The following is a 15,498-nucleotide window of genomic DNA, read 5'->3' on the forward strand; positions in this document are numbered from 1 at the left end:
GAAACTCAAGACCCATCAGAATTACAGCTAGCACTCCAGGCAAAAAAGAAACAAGAGGGGAATGGGGTCCCCAGAGAAAGCTGTAACAAGAAATCTTGCCTTGGTGTGCATGTTAGTCAGTGTGTGGATGGACTAGAGTGACTAAAATACTGAGAGAATTAAAAAACGAGCAATAGTCTATCATAGTCCAAAAGGACATTTTAACGCAAAAATCTGAGTAGGGGAGTGATGCTTCCTTTCATATCTTGTAAAAGGAGAAGCCTAAGAGTTGAACTGTTTCCAGAAGCAGCTGCAGTAAGACAAGCTGATCAGGCCGATCTTGTTTCAAACAAGAATTTGGAAAAATCTTTTGCTTGAGATTGATCTATACCACATGCTTACTCCATTGACCACCACTACCGGTACGTTACACAGCATGGACTCTTTCCAAACATTATTTGAAGGATAGGAGACTACCATATGGAAAGTGACCAGCACTTTTTAACATCTTTGTTGCCAACATGGACACTGGGATTGAGTTCACCCTCAGCGAGTTTGCCAACGACACCAGGCTGCATGGTGTGGTTGACATGCTGGAGGGCAGGGATGCCATCCAGAGGGACCTTGGCAGGCTTGAGAGGTGGGCCCGTGCAAACCTCATGAAGTTCAACAAGGCCAAGTGTAAGGTCCTGCACGTGGGTCAGGGCAATCCCAAGCACAAATACAGGCTGGGCAGAGAACAGATTGAGAGCAGCCATGAGGGGAAGAACTTGGTGCTGGTAGACAAGAAGCTCAACATGACCTGGTTTCTGGCCCAGAAAGCCAACAGTATCCTGGGCTGCATCAAAAGAAACGTGGCCAGCAGCAGGTCAAGGGAGGTGATTCTTCCCCTCTACTCCGCTCTCCTGAGACCCCACGTGGAGTACTGCATGCAGCTCTGGAGCCCCCAACATAAGAAGGACATGGACCTGTTGGAGCAAGTCCAGAAGAGAACCACGAAGATGATCAGAGTGCTGGAGCACCTCTGCTATGAAGACAGGCTGAGAGAGTTTGGGTTGTTTAGCCTGGAAAAGAGAAGGCTCCAGGGAGACCTTAGAGCAGCCTTCCAGTGCCCAAAGGGGGCCTACAAGAAAGCTGCAGAGCGACTTTTTGCAAGGGCACATAGTGATAGGACAAGGAAGAATGTCCTTAAACTGAAAGAGGATAGATTTAGATTAGGTGTTAGGAAGGAACTCCTTACTGTGAGGGTGGTGAGGCACTGGAACAGCCTCCCCAGAGAAGCTGTGGATATCCCGTCCCTGGAAATGTTCAGGGCCAGCCAGGTGGGATGGGGCTTTGAGCAACCTGGTCTAGTGGAAGGTGTCCCTGCCCGTGGCTTCCAACCCAAACCATTCTATGATTCTGTGAATTTATAATACTATATTTTTTGTTGAAGTTTTACAGTTACCCTAAAATAATTACAAAAGAAGAAACGGGCTTGTATCCTTGTAAAATGGATATGATCCCCCTGTCCAGAAAGATTATTTTAACACATCTATCAATGTTTCCCCCTTGGCTTCTCCGGAGGCAAAAATCTTGCAACAGCTTGTTGCAAGGAAGATGCATGCTGTTTATTGGCATCCAGACCAGAAAAAAAACAGAACACAAAGTGCCATTGACGTAGCTATGTTCTTAATCACTGCTAGTGCACAAAACATCTATTCAGCAGTTTTGCAAATCTAGAATTCTTACAAATTAAATACATGAATGTTTCACATAGCGGTAGTTAAAAACCCTTTCTTTTGAAGGGTTTGAACATCATTTAGAGGTTTTCTGTCTTTTGAGAAGAGGAAAAATAAGCAAATTGTAAGGCACTCTAGGTTGAGGCAGTTTCTAGCATATGGAGCATCTAACCTGTGATACCTGTTAGAATTTGGCCCAGGTCACAACTGATGAATAATCTGTTGTCTCAAGGCTTTGTGAAATAACTAAATAGTCTCAGTCTAGTTTCTTGAGGAGAGCCCTTGCTATAAAAGGCACTCACAAACTGCTGCTATACTCACAGTCTGGCTGGAGAGATCAGGGAGGTATCCTTCTCTGCAGAGGTGGTCTTCCCAGAACAGGTGCAGGAGATGAAGTGAGACAGAGACATGCTGTTCAAGTTCCTTCTGTTAGATTTTCCTGACAGTAGAGGGTTTCATATTCCAGCGTCATCAACGTGCTGTTTTTCATCAGCTCTAATTTAAGCATCAGATAGAAAAAAAGTAAATTACCAAACCCAGCATGCCCTGTGTGGTTATTTTTTAGGGGTTGTTTTTAGGTTTTAGTTTTGAGTGTTTTCAGTTGCTTAGTATCTGGTTATCGGTATTTATATTTCATGGTTACCCATTTCAGTTTCAGTGTTTAATTGCTGTCTAAGCCAGTGTTGAACATTTCTGCCCCATGGACTGAACATCGTGCAGGGTCCAGGGCGCACAGCACTGAGGGCTGTCCAGCACCCTGTGAAGGCGTAATGTAAACCTCCCCCCGGCAGCCAGATAGGTAGCATTCACATCCCCATAGCTGTGCTCTGCCCCATACCAGGTTTGTCCTCTTTGTTGATTCCTGCCAGGCCTGTTTTCACCATGCTGGCGATTGCCAAACAGCCAGTGCGGCAGGGCATCTGCTGCTGCGCACGCCGTGGCAGCACGTGTATGGCAGGCCACGTCTTGTAGCTGTGTGAGTCATTGGTAGCCCCGTGCTAGTACAAATCCACCTAGAGTATGACTGCTGTTGAAATCCAATTAAAATCTTTGCATAATTATGCATGTGCTCTGGTTCACGTAACAAAATTCAAATACTCTTAACGGCAGCCGCCAAGATTTGACAGGTACGTTTGTTGTTAGTTTTAGATGTATAGTTTAAGGCCATCATTGGACAATTAGTGTTTACATTTAATCATTAATCTGTGCATTTCTAACTTTTTTTGCTGAACTCACGTATTTTCCAAGAAATTTAATACAGTGTATATTTGGGTTTGAGTGTTCGGGTTTTTTTGTTCAGTCATTATTTGGCTACACAAGCACAGATTCTCTTTCCTTCTTTGTGTTGCCAAATAGGGCATCACAAACATAGATTCTCTTCCCTTCTTCGTGTTGCCAAATAGGGCATTAATTTGCGTATTATCATAAATTAAAAGGTTGTCTTTCACTCCCTCGTCCTTTGCAATACTAAGCAGTGATTGATGAGCAAATGGGAAAAGTCTCTCAGTTTCCATCAGCGTGTTTTTGTTGTTGTTGACTGATGGTTGTTATATCTAGATAAAATAAATGTTTTAAGTGGTTTGGTTTCTGCGATGGAGTAGGCTATTGCAGTTTTCAGTTTTTCAGTGGACTCTGTATCACTGCCATTAGAGATATTTAAAACGGCCTTCATGCTTCATAGTTAGTGTCAGACTTGACTAGATGGATACGTGGCATGTCCCTCCTTAGAAGAAGGAACCTGAACAATTGCAAATATGGCTTGAATTAATTCTGGGGCAGCTGGAAAATAGCCATTTAGCCTCAAAAGAACATTTTCAGTACCTCTAGATAATAACGTTTTTAAAAATTAATGAAAAGCAAGATATTCTCTCTCCTCCTTAGGGACTTAGGAATTCATGCAGGTTGAGCTGTGGCTTGAAAGAGTCAAACAGCCCTTTTGACAGCATCGCTGTGTAGGTGGATAGGGAAGTCAAATTGCAAAGTAGGTTTTCAGAAAGCAAACACAAAAGAACTCACTCTGGTGGTGAGCTTTTTTGTTTGTTCCTCATCTCCAGATAACAGTGGACTCAAATTATTGTGATGTGTTGATTGATTACAGCCGTTAAGTTTCTTAGTAATCAGTTTCATCACTTATTCTCAATTCATGCTTGCACCTTTGATTTCTCTTCCACAACAGGGTGATGTGGGTTGTCGTTGACTAATGAAGAACAGAATTGGTTTCGGCGTGAGACAAACGGAATGCCGACACCAATCCCAAAATGCATTAATCTTTAATAATCCACATCTGCATGTTTATAAGTGATATAACCAGGGGTTGCTAACGTTGATACTCCCCCTTCCAAACAGAAGCTGACATGGAAGTTGGTGTTCGCAAACTGCATGAGAGGCACGTGGCCGCACGTGGTGTGTGTGACCTTGCAGAGGAAGCTTACCAGATCAAAGTTCTCAGTTGATTAAAAATACATGAAGAATTGCTCTGCGTCTGCACTGGTCTTTGGAGCTTATCGTTGTCGGGCAAGATGAAATATGGCATGATAGATCTTTTCTTCTAGGAAGATCAGACCCACCAAATGGTTTTTGGAAGTGGGTTTGCCTCAAGGTGCTTTTACTCTTTATGCATTCAACTTGCCCTTTTCTTCCCCATCCCTGAGAACCATTGAGACCAGAGCTGTGTAATGTGCAATATAATGCAGTAAGAAAAACTAGATTATCTAAAAGTTTGTTCCTTTTGAGGATGGTATTAATGACATTACGTACATTTTGGTACTGTGATGCCCGTTAATCACAAGTGGTGGACTAGTATGAGAAGCAGCAGGCAGGACTAGCAAAATAGTTATCACCACATAGCAGCACTGCTCCAATTTCCACCTGCTTGCCTGAACTTGAGAGAGTCAGGTGGAGCAGGGAGGAGTGAAACTCCATTGCTGCTGGTCTTTCGAGTTAATGCCACCTGACGATGAATATTTGTTCTGAGCAGTTCTTATATGTAGCTGAATCAAAGGAAAAGAAATACGGATAAGAAAGAGCAATTGCAGTTCACATTCACCCTTTCTTTGGCATCTTGCATGTTTTCACATCATAACTATTATAAATGAAAGCTGATACATGGTTTTGTTAGAACTTGGCGATGTTAAAATTAGGAGTTAAGGTGGTTATTAAGTGGTAAATACTGGAAGTGTATGTCTGCTACATTTGTTGTGCTTCTAAGGATCTTAAAAACAGTAGACACAATGAGAAACAGCTTAGAGGAAAACTCTCCTTATAGTTATAAATGCAGTGTAGAGAATGAGCACTGATAATGAGAAATTCTTCCTTTTGGAACTTGGATTAACTCCCTAAATGGAATTCTGAAGTTTTAAGTTTCAGGTATGTGGCAGGGTAGGTTTCATTTCTGGAAGGAAGAAATGAACCAGATATAAGGAAGAAATACTACCCTGTCCTTTGCTAGGCACTTTTAGATATTTACCACCTGCATCAATTATAATTTTATATTCCGGTTAATTGACATTTATAAAGAAATTGAGAATGTTTTTTCTGCAGCCAAAGCATATCTTTTTGCATTTGCAAACATGTAATGTTGTGTCCCAAGTAATTACAAATTACTAAATCCATACAACCCTTTGCAATCTTCTACTTTGGTCTAAATGCAAGCAAAGCTGTCATTTTTTATCAAAGGCTTAAAAGGACAGAATAAAAAAATACAGCATGATTACAGGGTTTGGATTGTTCCCCAAAGAACATAGACACTTTTTTCCAAGGGTTTGCGCGAATTTAAGAAAATATAATTTACAAAATCTAAAAACAATTCAGAGGCCCCATAGAGGTGTGAGAAAAAGCAGTAGGCAAGCTGCGGCTGCAGCCTCTCCCAGCCCCTCTCATCCCAATTCACACCATCGCTTTGGAGGGACGCGGTGACACAGAGTGCAAAACATGTGGAGGGGTGGTTAAATGAGACTTTAGAGAAAGAAAAAAAAATGAAGTCAGTGGCTGAGCTTTGAAGAGGTCTGTCTAGTGCAGAGCAGCGAGCGAGTGGTGAAGAAAGGAGCAAGCGCCTCATCTAATCTTTCTCCTGGGGACCCAGGTGGACAAATTGGCAACCCTGTTCACAGCCCTCCCCCCCCCCCCCTTTGTAGCGTAAGAACTGCTAATCGGATCCATGCTGCTGCAACTGTGGTTAGTTATTAACAGAATAAAAGCAGATTTCTTCAAAAGAGCGGGTTGGGGAAAATGGCTGTACAAAATTGCAAGGTTGTTAGAATCTTAAATGCACAGCAGTCGGTTTTTCCCTATTCTGAATTAGGCGATGAATACGGCCTTTCATCTGTCACTGTGCCCATTTCTTCAGAAGGCAGCCAAATATTAAGCTTCTGAAACAAAAAAAAAAAAAACAAAAAACCAACAAAAATTGTTTGAAAAAGGAAAAATATTGGGGAGCAGGAAGAATAGGGAAATGAGAAGGAGAAATCAGGTTTTGTTTTTATTAATTTAGCCTGGTGAGAGAAATACGAGCTTGCCTGCTCTATTCAGTTCCTGCATGCCAGCCGCTGTGAGCCACCATTTCTGAATGTGGGGATTAGAAAAGATTTAACTGGTTGCTATCCTGGGCTGCGCTGCTCTGGATCAGCCTCCAGCAGAAATACCCTGGGCTGGGAACTCTACCAAGCTTAATGGAAATAATGCATTAAATGAACGCAGAGTTAGGCAGAGGTGAAAACGGAAAGAATTTAGTCCACAAAAATGAAACTTCTTATAACTGTAAAGTGAAATTACAGGTCTGGAGTGGGTGTTGCTGAGGATAGGGAAGCAGTGATCCCTAGATTTAGACTGAATCATGCCTTCGCTTATATATAAATAAATAAACAATGCAGCCTTAATTTTGAGGAGCTCTAGTGCCTTTGTGGTTTGCAGCAGGATTTTGAAATTTGGAGAAGAATAGTCCTCAGGCAGACTTGCTGTGGCCTACTGGAAATCCATTCATTATTCGGGTGAGTCGCAGCCTTTTGAAGATTTCCATTGACAGCTTGCTTTGGGCTTGTTGCCAGAATCTCAGGAAAAAATGCTGTGGTGCTGTGGAGCTTAGTTCAGTCCAAATGCAGAGGTGTCTTCTGGATGGGGCACGGATAAACAGACCCTCTTGCAGTGGCTGCTGCCGCCTTCCTTTCCCCTCCCAAGCAAAGTGAGTTTTGGCCTTGGGGGGCCAATATATTTGCTTTCCTGTACCTTGCCACTCAGCCCATTATCAGTTTAGGCAGCACTAACTATTATTTCACTTTATACTCCAGGGTATTTGTTAGAAGTCTTCATACCTTACTCAGAGGTTACACAACTGGGAGTAAAACTTGGATGTCTAATTTGGCAGACCCCAGTTTCAGCTACTTAATTCTTTTCTTTAAAAAAGTCCATAATATAATGAATTATTCTGTAGTAAGGGTGACATTTGGATGGTGTTTCATAAGAATACCTTGGGACTACATGCTGAATGATGAGCATGAAGCAAAATATTGACTACCTCATCCTGTCAGTGTCAGCTTTGCTTTGAATTAAATGTTATATCATGTCGAACAAGTAGCTTCTGGTCATGAAGTTAAGATGTTTATGCTATTGCATGTGTGTGGAGAAAAGTCAGAGCTAGGGTTCTGCAGGCCATCTTAGCTCAGTGTTGCATATTTTAATGGAGATTTGAGAGCAATTTAGCACTTAGGTTACAGTGACATTTCTGAAACTTGCTCACAGCCTGTCCTTGTTATGGTAAATGTAACACAAATATGAAAAAGAAGATAGAGTGTAACTTTCAAGGATTAGTAGTCTGAGAATTACATTCTTTTATGAGAAGTGAGGTTTTTACATTTTGTTGCTTTTATGTGGATTGTGAATACTTGTGTGTGTTAGGGCATCTTGTGTCTTTGGAGCATGATGCATTTAAGAGGTAATACGGAAAATCAGGGCCAGGCCCAACAACAATCTCGCCAACTTTTTGTCATGCGGAGTATCCATAAATCTGGCTGAAGTTGATAATCTTCGTGTTTACAGAAGCTTTGCATTGCTGCGGCGGAACAAATCAGCCACTTGCGATCTCACCTTCAGCAAGCCACGCAGCCAGCCACCGAAAGCATCCCAAGGTGCGAGGGCTCCAGGTTTGGTCCCAAGCTCCCAGGCTGGAGAGGTGGAAGTGGTCTCAGTGAGCAGGCAGCAGTCCATTACCAGCATTGCTGTTGCTAGCAAGGGGTTATTAGCTGCAGCGTGGAGCTGAGCACAGCCGGAAGGCTTCGTTTGAGTGCGCTGGACTCTGTATTTCTCCCCCAGAGCGGTTCAGCGGGGCCACAGCTGCTGTATCTGAAAGGGTCCTCTTGTTGCTGGCCTTTTAAAGCATCTGCACTTAGGTTACTATACAGATACAAGGAAGGTTTTAATATTGTATATACACATCTTAGTTTTGGGGGGATATGTAGGCAACCCTTGCTTTTTACCAGGATGAATAAATCATTTAAAAAATACTATTGATACAACAGGAAGCTTGGCCACAATGCATAAATTAAGGAAGAAAATAATCCTTATTCTTAAGGGGTCATATAGGCTTTGTAAGATGAAAGAGATAACACAAACCACATGACCAGTTGCCCTTTATACTACCCACAGAAAAATTTATTTCCTTTGAGGTCATTTGCACCTCACTTCCAATTTCCTGAAAAGCTCATTTAAAACAATCTCAAATAGAAGCCTATTTATGATCTTTCATTTCTGATGCAGGGATCCGAGACCCAGAATGTCCCTTCTGGTCTGTGAACCTTTATTGTCACATCAACTGTGTGATGTAATCCCATTATTTTATCAGATTTCATCTTAATCACTAGGTTTCCTGGACCTCATTATTCCTGAAAGGTAGTTGTTTCAAATTCCAGTAATGGTTTAATTATCGTTCTAAACATCGTGCTTTTTCCTCCCTGATATTAAACCACAAATACATTTTTTCAAAAAAGTCACAAAATCACAGCTTTAGGTTTTGCCTTGCTAAATAATACTCACTCTTTCAGCCTCCTGTCACATCAGGCTGGTAGCTCTTCCTGGTTCCAATTCCAGTTAGCATTAGGCTTTCTGGTTTTGTCTGCGGGGAGGCTCACCAGTGACACACATCAGCAATGCAGTTATGTTTCCTTACCTCTACTGGAAACAATTCTTCTAATTCATCCTAATAATAAATCTGTTTGATTCAGGGTGACATCAAAGGATTTTTATAACCGTTTGTTAGGTTATCACCATTTGCAGGTCCACAAATACGGTCAGATTTTCCTTCCTTTTCTTCTCCCATTTCTAACTGACAACCCTACTGCTCTTCAGTTATTCTGGTCTGTGAGTATAAATGTTTACATATTTGTTACTCCAACCCAAAAGGTGGTCCAGTTTCTTAGACAGTATTTTGATCATCTTCTGTATTTACTACTTTGCCTACTTTGTAATCAGCCAATGTCATTAATCCAGTCCTGACTCTTGATTCCTAAATTAGATTGAGAATTGCCCCAAAGACAACCCACAAGTTTTTAAACTTATGCCATTCCTCCAGCCTAATGTTCTCTGTTTAACACAGACTGTGATCAGTCCCCCACCCACCGTCCTGTTTCCCGGTTCCTCAAGGCATCTTAAAATTCCTTTGCTGATATCCCACCTTCCCTCCTTAACTAGTAATTTCCCAGGGGGGGAACCTGTTATCACTGAAGTGCTTTCTTAATTCAGCTGCTCAGGCACAGTTCTGTGAGGTATGGTCCAACTGGTGCTGGGTACCACTACTGAGCATCCTCTGGTGTGACTACAGTGATGGGAGCATAAAGCCCTCTGCGTGTTTCTAAATGTTACTGATTTGGGCTGTAATTCGTCGTAAGGACCCTTCTCAGCAGGATATCAAAGGTCTGCTCTTTCTTGCTATGTTGGCTCTAAGGAATTTACTTTTTACACTTTAACTGCAGATTTCATGGCTGTGGTCATAATGCAGTCGCCATGTAGTACTTTTCTCAGTCCATCCTTTCCAAAGGTGTGATTCAGTCTGTCCTGACTCTGTTTCAAGCAGAGATTTTCAAAGTCTCATGCAGAATACTTAAAAGAATATCTAACATAATTTAAAAAATAGAAAACTAGCTTACAACTGTGCTATGAAGCATTTTAAAATTCTCCCACCTGTTAAACTGATGGTTTTTTTTAAATAGCAGACATGTAGGCGGTTGGTTTTGGTAGTTTTAACAACTAATTTTACAAGATAGATATATAAATTTGAATACCATTTTGCTCCTCTGATAAATCTAGGTGAAAGAACTAGTGTGGCAGCATTTATCCTTTTAACATGCATTATTGTATTCGCTGTGAAAAAAATACTGTGTAACATCCACTGTATTCACTTTGCATAAGTTTTGGCAGGCGGAGTATCTCACCAGTGTGGCAACAATACTGTGCAAAACATGGGGAAAGGTTATCCCTGTTTAAACTTCGATCTGTGTGTCATTGTGTCAAAGGAGGCAGTAGTCTGTCAGTGAAAGGAATTGTTGGGTTTTTTTCCCTCCTTTAAATAGCCATAGAATTTATCTTTTAAAAGAAAAGAGTTTGGTTTCCATTTGTAGAAATTTTCCTTCCCTAATAAAATACAAGAGTGTGTTCATGTATTATTTAAAGTGTCTTCCAAGAATTCCAACTAGGATACTGGTTGAAAGAGAGAAGGATTAATATCATTTAAAGAAAAGAAATGGAAAATCTTTAAGGTCATTTCTTTTCATGACAAAGAAACTTTAAAAGCATGGCAGACAGGATCTTCAAAGGTTTTTAAAGTCCTGTCATCAGCTCCCAATCAATAGGAGTTAGATACCCAAATTAAGAGTTCAGTTCAAGTCTTCAAAGGTATTTGGGTGCTTAACCTCCTTTTACCTTTCAGATCACTTGGAAGGATAAAATGACAGTTTGACTGAAAACATTTTGATGCCATACTTTCATGTCCCACACCTGGATAATTTGTAGCACCCACTGATAATTAGCATAATGGCTACTTCTCTTGCAAGTTCATTACTTGTTAAGAGTATGTGTTGCTGGTCTTGTTTACAAAATGGTTTTCCTTTGTGAAAAAAATCAGAATTAAACCTAAAAAAGTGAGCTAATAAAATAGTGTTAATGTTTGCAGAGGCTGATAATTGCAGTGAATGTGTGAAACTCCTGAGTCTGTATTCCCTAAGGATGCAAATGGAAATGATTTCTTTGTAACTGGTCCTACACGCACTGTTTTAGGCTTTGACTTTCCCAGTCCATGCTTGCACGTCTGCCTGTGCAGGATAGGGCTACTGCCAGATAACTGAAGTTACTGTTAATGTAAAAAAAAATTAAAGACCGTGTATAAATGTATTCGAACTATGTTGCCTAGCATAGATCTTCCAGGCACTATGAACGTCTCTCAAAGTTTGCCAAACCTCCATCTAAAGGAGAATCCCACTGGGAGCTGCGTGGTGCAGTCAGGACTACCCCTGCCTTTATTTTTAAATTTTTTAAAAAAATTTTGTATTTGTATTTGTAAAATTCTGAGATGGTTCAGATGTACTTGCAGTATTCTGTCTGATAGCAGTGCCTCGGGCATACACAGTGAAAGTGGCAGTGCCCTGTGTTAACATGGAATTGCTGTTTGTTTACAGTCTTGAGTCACTGAATCCTTCCTGTCAAGCAGAAAGCGTTCGTTATAATGCAGGCACTTACTGTCTCCATAGCCCGCTCTTGAGTGGCATCAAAACATAAGCCAGAATATTATTGTCATATGCCTTAGAGTTCATGAATGGGCCCTGGATCCCAAAGCCTCAGGCACTGAGTGGCATGTTTGGTCTTTTGGAGGAGCAGTTCTGCCTCTAGTCCAGCATTTGCATCTCTGAGACAGTTGTCACAGCTGCTCCTGGTAATGTTGACTGTCATGTTCTTTAGTGCAAATGCACCTCATCTGAATAGCTAGGCAGTGGTTACACTCCACGTTTTATGGATTTTCTTTTGTTCTTTATCAATCCGGCCTTTCTTTACAGTTGGTGCTGAGAGCCAGTTGCTTTGAGGCTGGGAAGTGGATGGGGCAGAGCAGACACTTTCGCTTTCCTGTGTTTACGTCCAACTTGGGGCCCTTCATCTCTCTAAAGAGCCGGCTCAGCTGCCCACTCCCCCCACCAACCCAGCTCCCAGCACCAGGACTGGCCGCAGGATTCTTGCTCCCGCCACTGCAGAGGGGCAGCTGCTGAGCGGGAGGAAATGAGTCTCAGCAGGCACAAATCTATTGCCTGTGTTTTTATTCTTTCCATTTCTTTCAAACGGAAAACAATCTGAGCAGTTTCTGAGGATGAGAGATATAAATCTGTCTACTGCTGTTTATACTGTGCTTGTCGCTACAGTGTCTTAAATGCTTAAAGTATGTATTTGCTGCCTAACCTGAGGTGGTCTGCAAGCCGCTTGGGCTGTCAGGAGCAGGCATGTTTCAGACCAGCAGTGGAGAGGAGTCCCAAGTCCAGGCGATGGCTGGGTCTCCTCCTTACTCCTGCTCAGGCTGTGGCAGGTGGGCTGTTAGGCACGACACCGCTGGGGTGTTGTGCAGTGGGAGGGTGGTAGAGTGGACCCTCCCTGCTTGACACAGTCTTGTGGTGACCCAGCGGAGTGACTTGCATCAGTGCAATAAGCACCTGCTTTGTATTGAAAGGGAACATTCCATGTCCTGAGCACTTCTTTGGGTGGGTAGACAGCAGTGGATAAAACTGTGTGGGTCTCTTTTGAACAAGGCCGTAAAAATGGGTTTTTCTGTTCTGGGTGGATATTTTAATAGGAAAATATCTTCCCTTTGCTTTTATTTGAATAATAAGATACCCTTTTTCTGTCTGATCTCTTTCAAACATGCTTCACTTTCAGCACGTGCACCTACGTATTATTCTTATTCCCATATTCTACATGGACATTCAAATAATATTAGAACCACTGATTCATTGAAATACTTTTTAGATTGTTGTTGTTAGTCATTTTTGTATTGACTGAATTTTTCATTGGTAATATTGCTGGCAGCAGTCCATGTCTGCCTGGCTGGAGGCCAGTTTAAGCTCGGCAGGATGAGCCCTATTGTTCAGCAGACTTGGATTTTGTTAAACTCTCTAACAGAAATATGTGTCAGGAGATTTGCAGCTATAAATTGGATCATGTCAGTGAGGTTGGGAACTCGCTCAATACGAAATTGAACATTTCGCCATGCCTGTTGCTAAATATGTTTATGCATGTTTCCTCCATGGGTTTCACAAAAAAAAAAAAAAAAAAAAAAAAAAAGGTAAAAGGAAGAAAAAAACTGGAAAAAGCTAGGCCTGTTGAGCTCTGTCTTTTCCTTATACAGCTGGTACTTACTTTGATGTTGAGTGGTTGAAAAATGCAGCAAGGCTTGGTTTTGTGCATTGCAATGTTAAAAGCGAGTCTGTTTTCCCTTTTCTCTCCATGTGTTACAGGCAGTCAGATGCCACCGCAGCCTCCTGGCAGCCAGTCTGAATCCAGCTCCCACCCTGCCCTGAGCCAGTCACCAATGCCACAGGACCGAGGTTTGTTAGGTGGTGGGGTTCTTTAGTTGGTGGCAAATGCAGCCTTCATTTTAAGTTGCACGTTAGCAGTGTGAGATTTCCTCATATTTCTTTTCTTTTCCGAGGGAAAATAATGGCAGTCCTCATTGTAAAATGCTCGGGGGGTTTCCTTCTCTGAGGAAACAGCAATTGAATAGCAGGTTTTACCAAAATATAATTGGAAACAAGGCTTTATCAAAATACAGTGAATGCTCGGAGAAAAAGGCAGTTTGCTGTAAATACTTGAGTCATGTCCTAGGGAATTCAACTTTTCGTTGTCTGTCTTGGAATAGGATGTATAGAAATAGCACTAGCTACGAGCACTGCAGTTTTGCACTGTTCTTAAAATTCTCATCTCTGATGTCTTTGCATGGGTACAATTGCTAGCCCTCTAGCCAGTTCTAGAATAAAAGTATCTTTAAATATAAAGGGAAATCAACTATTTAGGTCAAATTGTTCAAAGATTCGGAAATCTTGCAAGGGAAAACCTTGCAAGCAGCAGCACTGTTCTAAAAGAACATTTCCTAGCAAGTGATCACAAAAATAAACAGAGCATTGTTTTTTTTCTTAATGTTACCATTTATAACAAGCCCTTTTCCTGTAACCTCCGTCCTCCCTAGCTCGTAGAAGACAGTTGTCACAGTTTTGATGCATGGCCATACATGTGATTAGCTGCTGTAAACTGGGCATCCAGTCCATGCAGTGGTTAACGTGCCAGTGACAAGCTTGCAAAACAGACACATGATAACTGTGATAAACATGGAGTTATTTGTGAAAGGCCCCTCCTAAAATGTCTTGCTACCAGAAATATTCCAAGTAGCACCATATGGGGATACCATAAATACTAAAAGTTTTCTCACAGTGAAACAAGTTGAACTCACAGAATGAAAAATTCCTGGGATAGCATCCAGGAGGAACTAAGAGGGCTTACAAAGAAGAGGAGAGAGTCTTAATTTTTGCTATTTTTCTGTGCTGGATGTCCCCTCTTCCAGGAATGCTGATTAATGAGAACATGAAACACAGAATTCCACACTCCACTTACTTGTTTTGTTTCCTTTTCATTCTTTATACACAGTTATTAGTGCAGGGACTTATTTTCCCCTTAAATTTTTTTTTTTTAGAATAAGGTACATGTTCGTTGAAAAAAGAATGACCTCAGTACTCAATAACAAATACGTGACGCTTTGTGGGATAGAAAGTCACAAGACAGTGGGAATGGATCAGATGGAGGCTTCGAAGACCCAAGCATCTCAGAAAGATGTGTGCATTTCCTGGCGTGACTGGGTCTTGGCACAAAATATTACACTGCCCAGTAGTAATTATTTCTGCAGTGTGTATTCCTCACCTGTCTTTGGGGAATGAGTTAGGAAGGTCTGACAGAGCTGGAAGAGTCGAATCTCCGGGTTGCTGCTGTAGAACAAAACTGGGGGTCATCGTATGGTTGGGAGAGGCAGAGGGGGTTCAAAAGTAAAAGAGAGAAAGACAGTTGCCATAACTGGGAAGTGAAGGAAGTAAATAACAGTGAGACAAGTGAAATTCACAGACTGATTTAGTCTGGTTCTTCCTCTGCGCAGGGGGGTGAGAACTGTGGGTATGTTCTTAGAGAAAATGTGTTTGGGAATGTTGCCGTTTTTGCACTCTTCATATGCAAAATCTGTTGTAATGACCCAGCTTGTACAAGAAATCCATTTGTTTCATGCAGCAGATATGAAATTTGTAACTAGCTAGGTCATATTGATTTTGCAGAACGTGTTCCCCAAAGCTTCTCTAAAGTCTGTGCTATACACGCATAAACATGCGTGCATTCCCTTTTGTGCCCTGTCATTGATTAGAGGCTCCTTTGAAATGGAAAACTTCACCTTTTAAAAAGGCTGTTACATTAGTTGATTCCTTTGCTTGCTTGAACTGGTTTCCACTGAACTTGAAGGAGGGGGAGTGATGGGGACTCAAAGGGAAGGTGCTTGTCATTTACTGATAAAAACCTGAGCAGAAAATCGTTGCTGCTAAGGACACCTGATCCATAGGCATCTGTTACAGTAATTTAAACTCTTGGCTTACTGATACAGTTTCTCCCAAAAAAAAGAAAAGAGAAAAAAAAAAGAAATGAAAACGCAAAACCCAGAGGCCCTCCATAGGATAAGGTAATGTTGTTTATTTTAGCACATTTCTTTCCTTGTTTAGAGAGAGGATTGAATGACCAGAAAACGACTAATAAT

At 41.5% G+C, this 15,498-nt stretch overlaps 1 protein-coding gene across 10 annotated transcripts in view; it reads left to right on the forward strand.

Moving 5' to 3' along the window:
• ARID1B (AT-rich interaction domain 1B) overlaps nt 1–15,498 on the forward strand; it is a 335,632-nt gene that overhangs the window by 238,938 nt on the left and 81,196 nt on the right. For 9 of the 10 annotated variants that reach the window (XM_040598764.1, XM_040598762.1, XM_040598768.1 and 6 more), the window contains one exon: nt 13,175–13,264. The exons of the other annotated variant lie outside the window; for it this stretch is intronic. In XM_040598764.1, the coding sequence (XP_040454698.1) occupies nt 13,175–13,264 (90 nt within the window). The remainder of the gene's footprint in view (nt 1–13,174; nt 13,265–15,498) is intronic. 10 annotated transcript variants of the gene reach the window in all.

Source organism: Falco naumanni, chromosome 6 (assembly GCF_017639655.2).
Source record: "Falco naumanni isolate bFalNau1 chromosome 6, bFalNau1.pat, whole genome shotgun sequence".
Lineage (NCBI taxonomy): Eukaryota > Metazoa > Chordata > Aves > Falconiformes > Falconidae > Falco > Falco naumanni.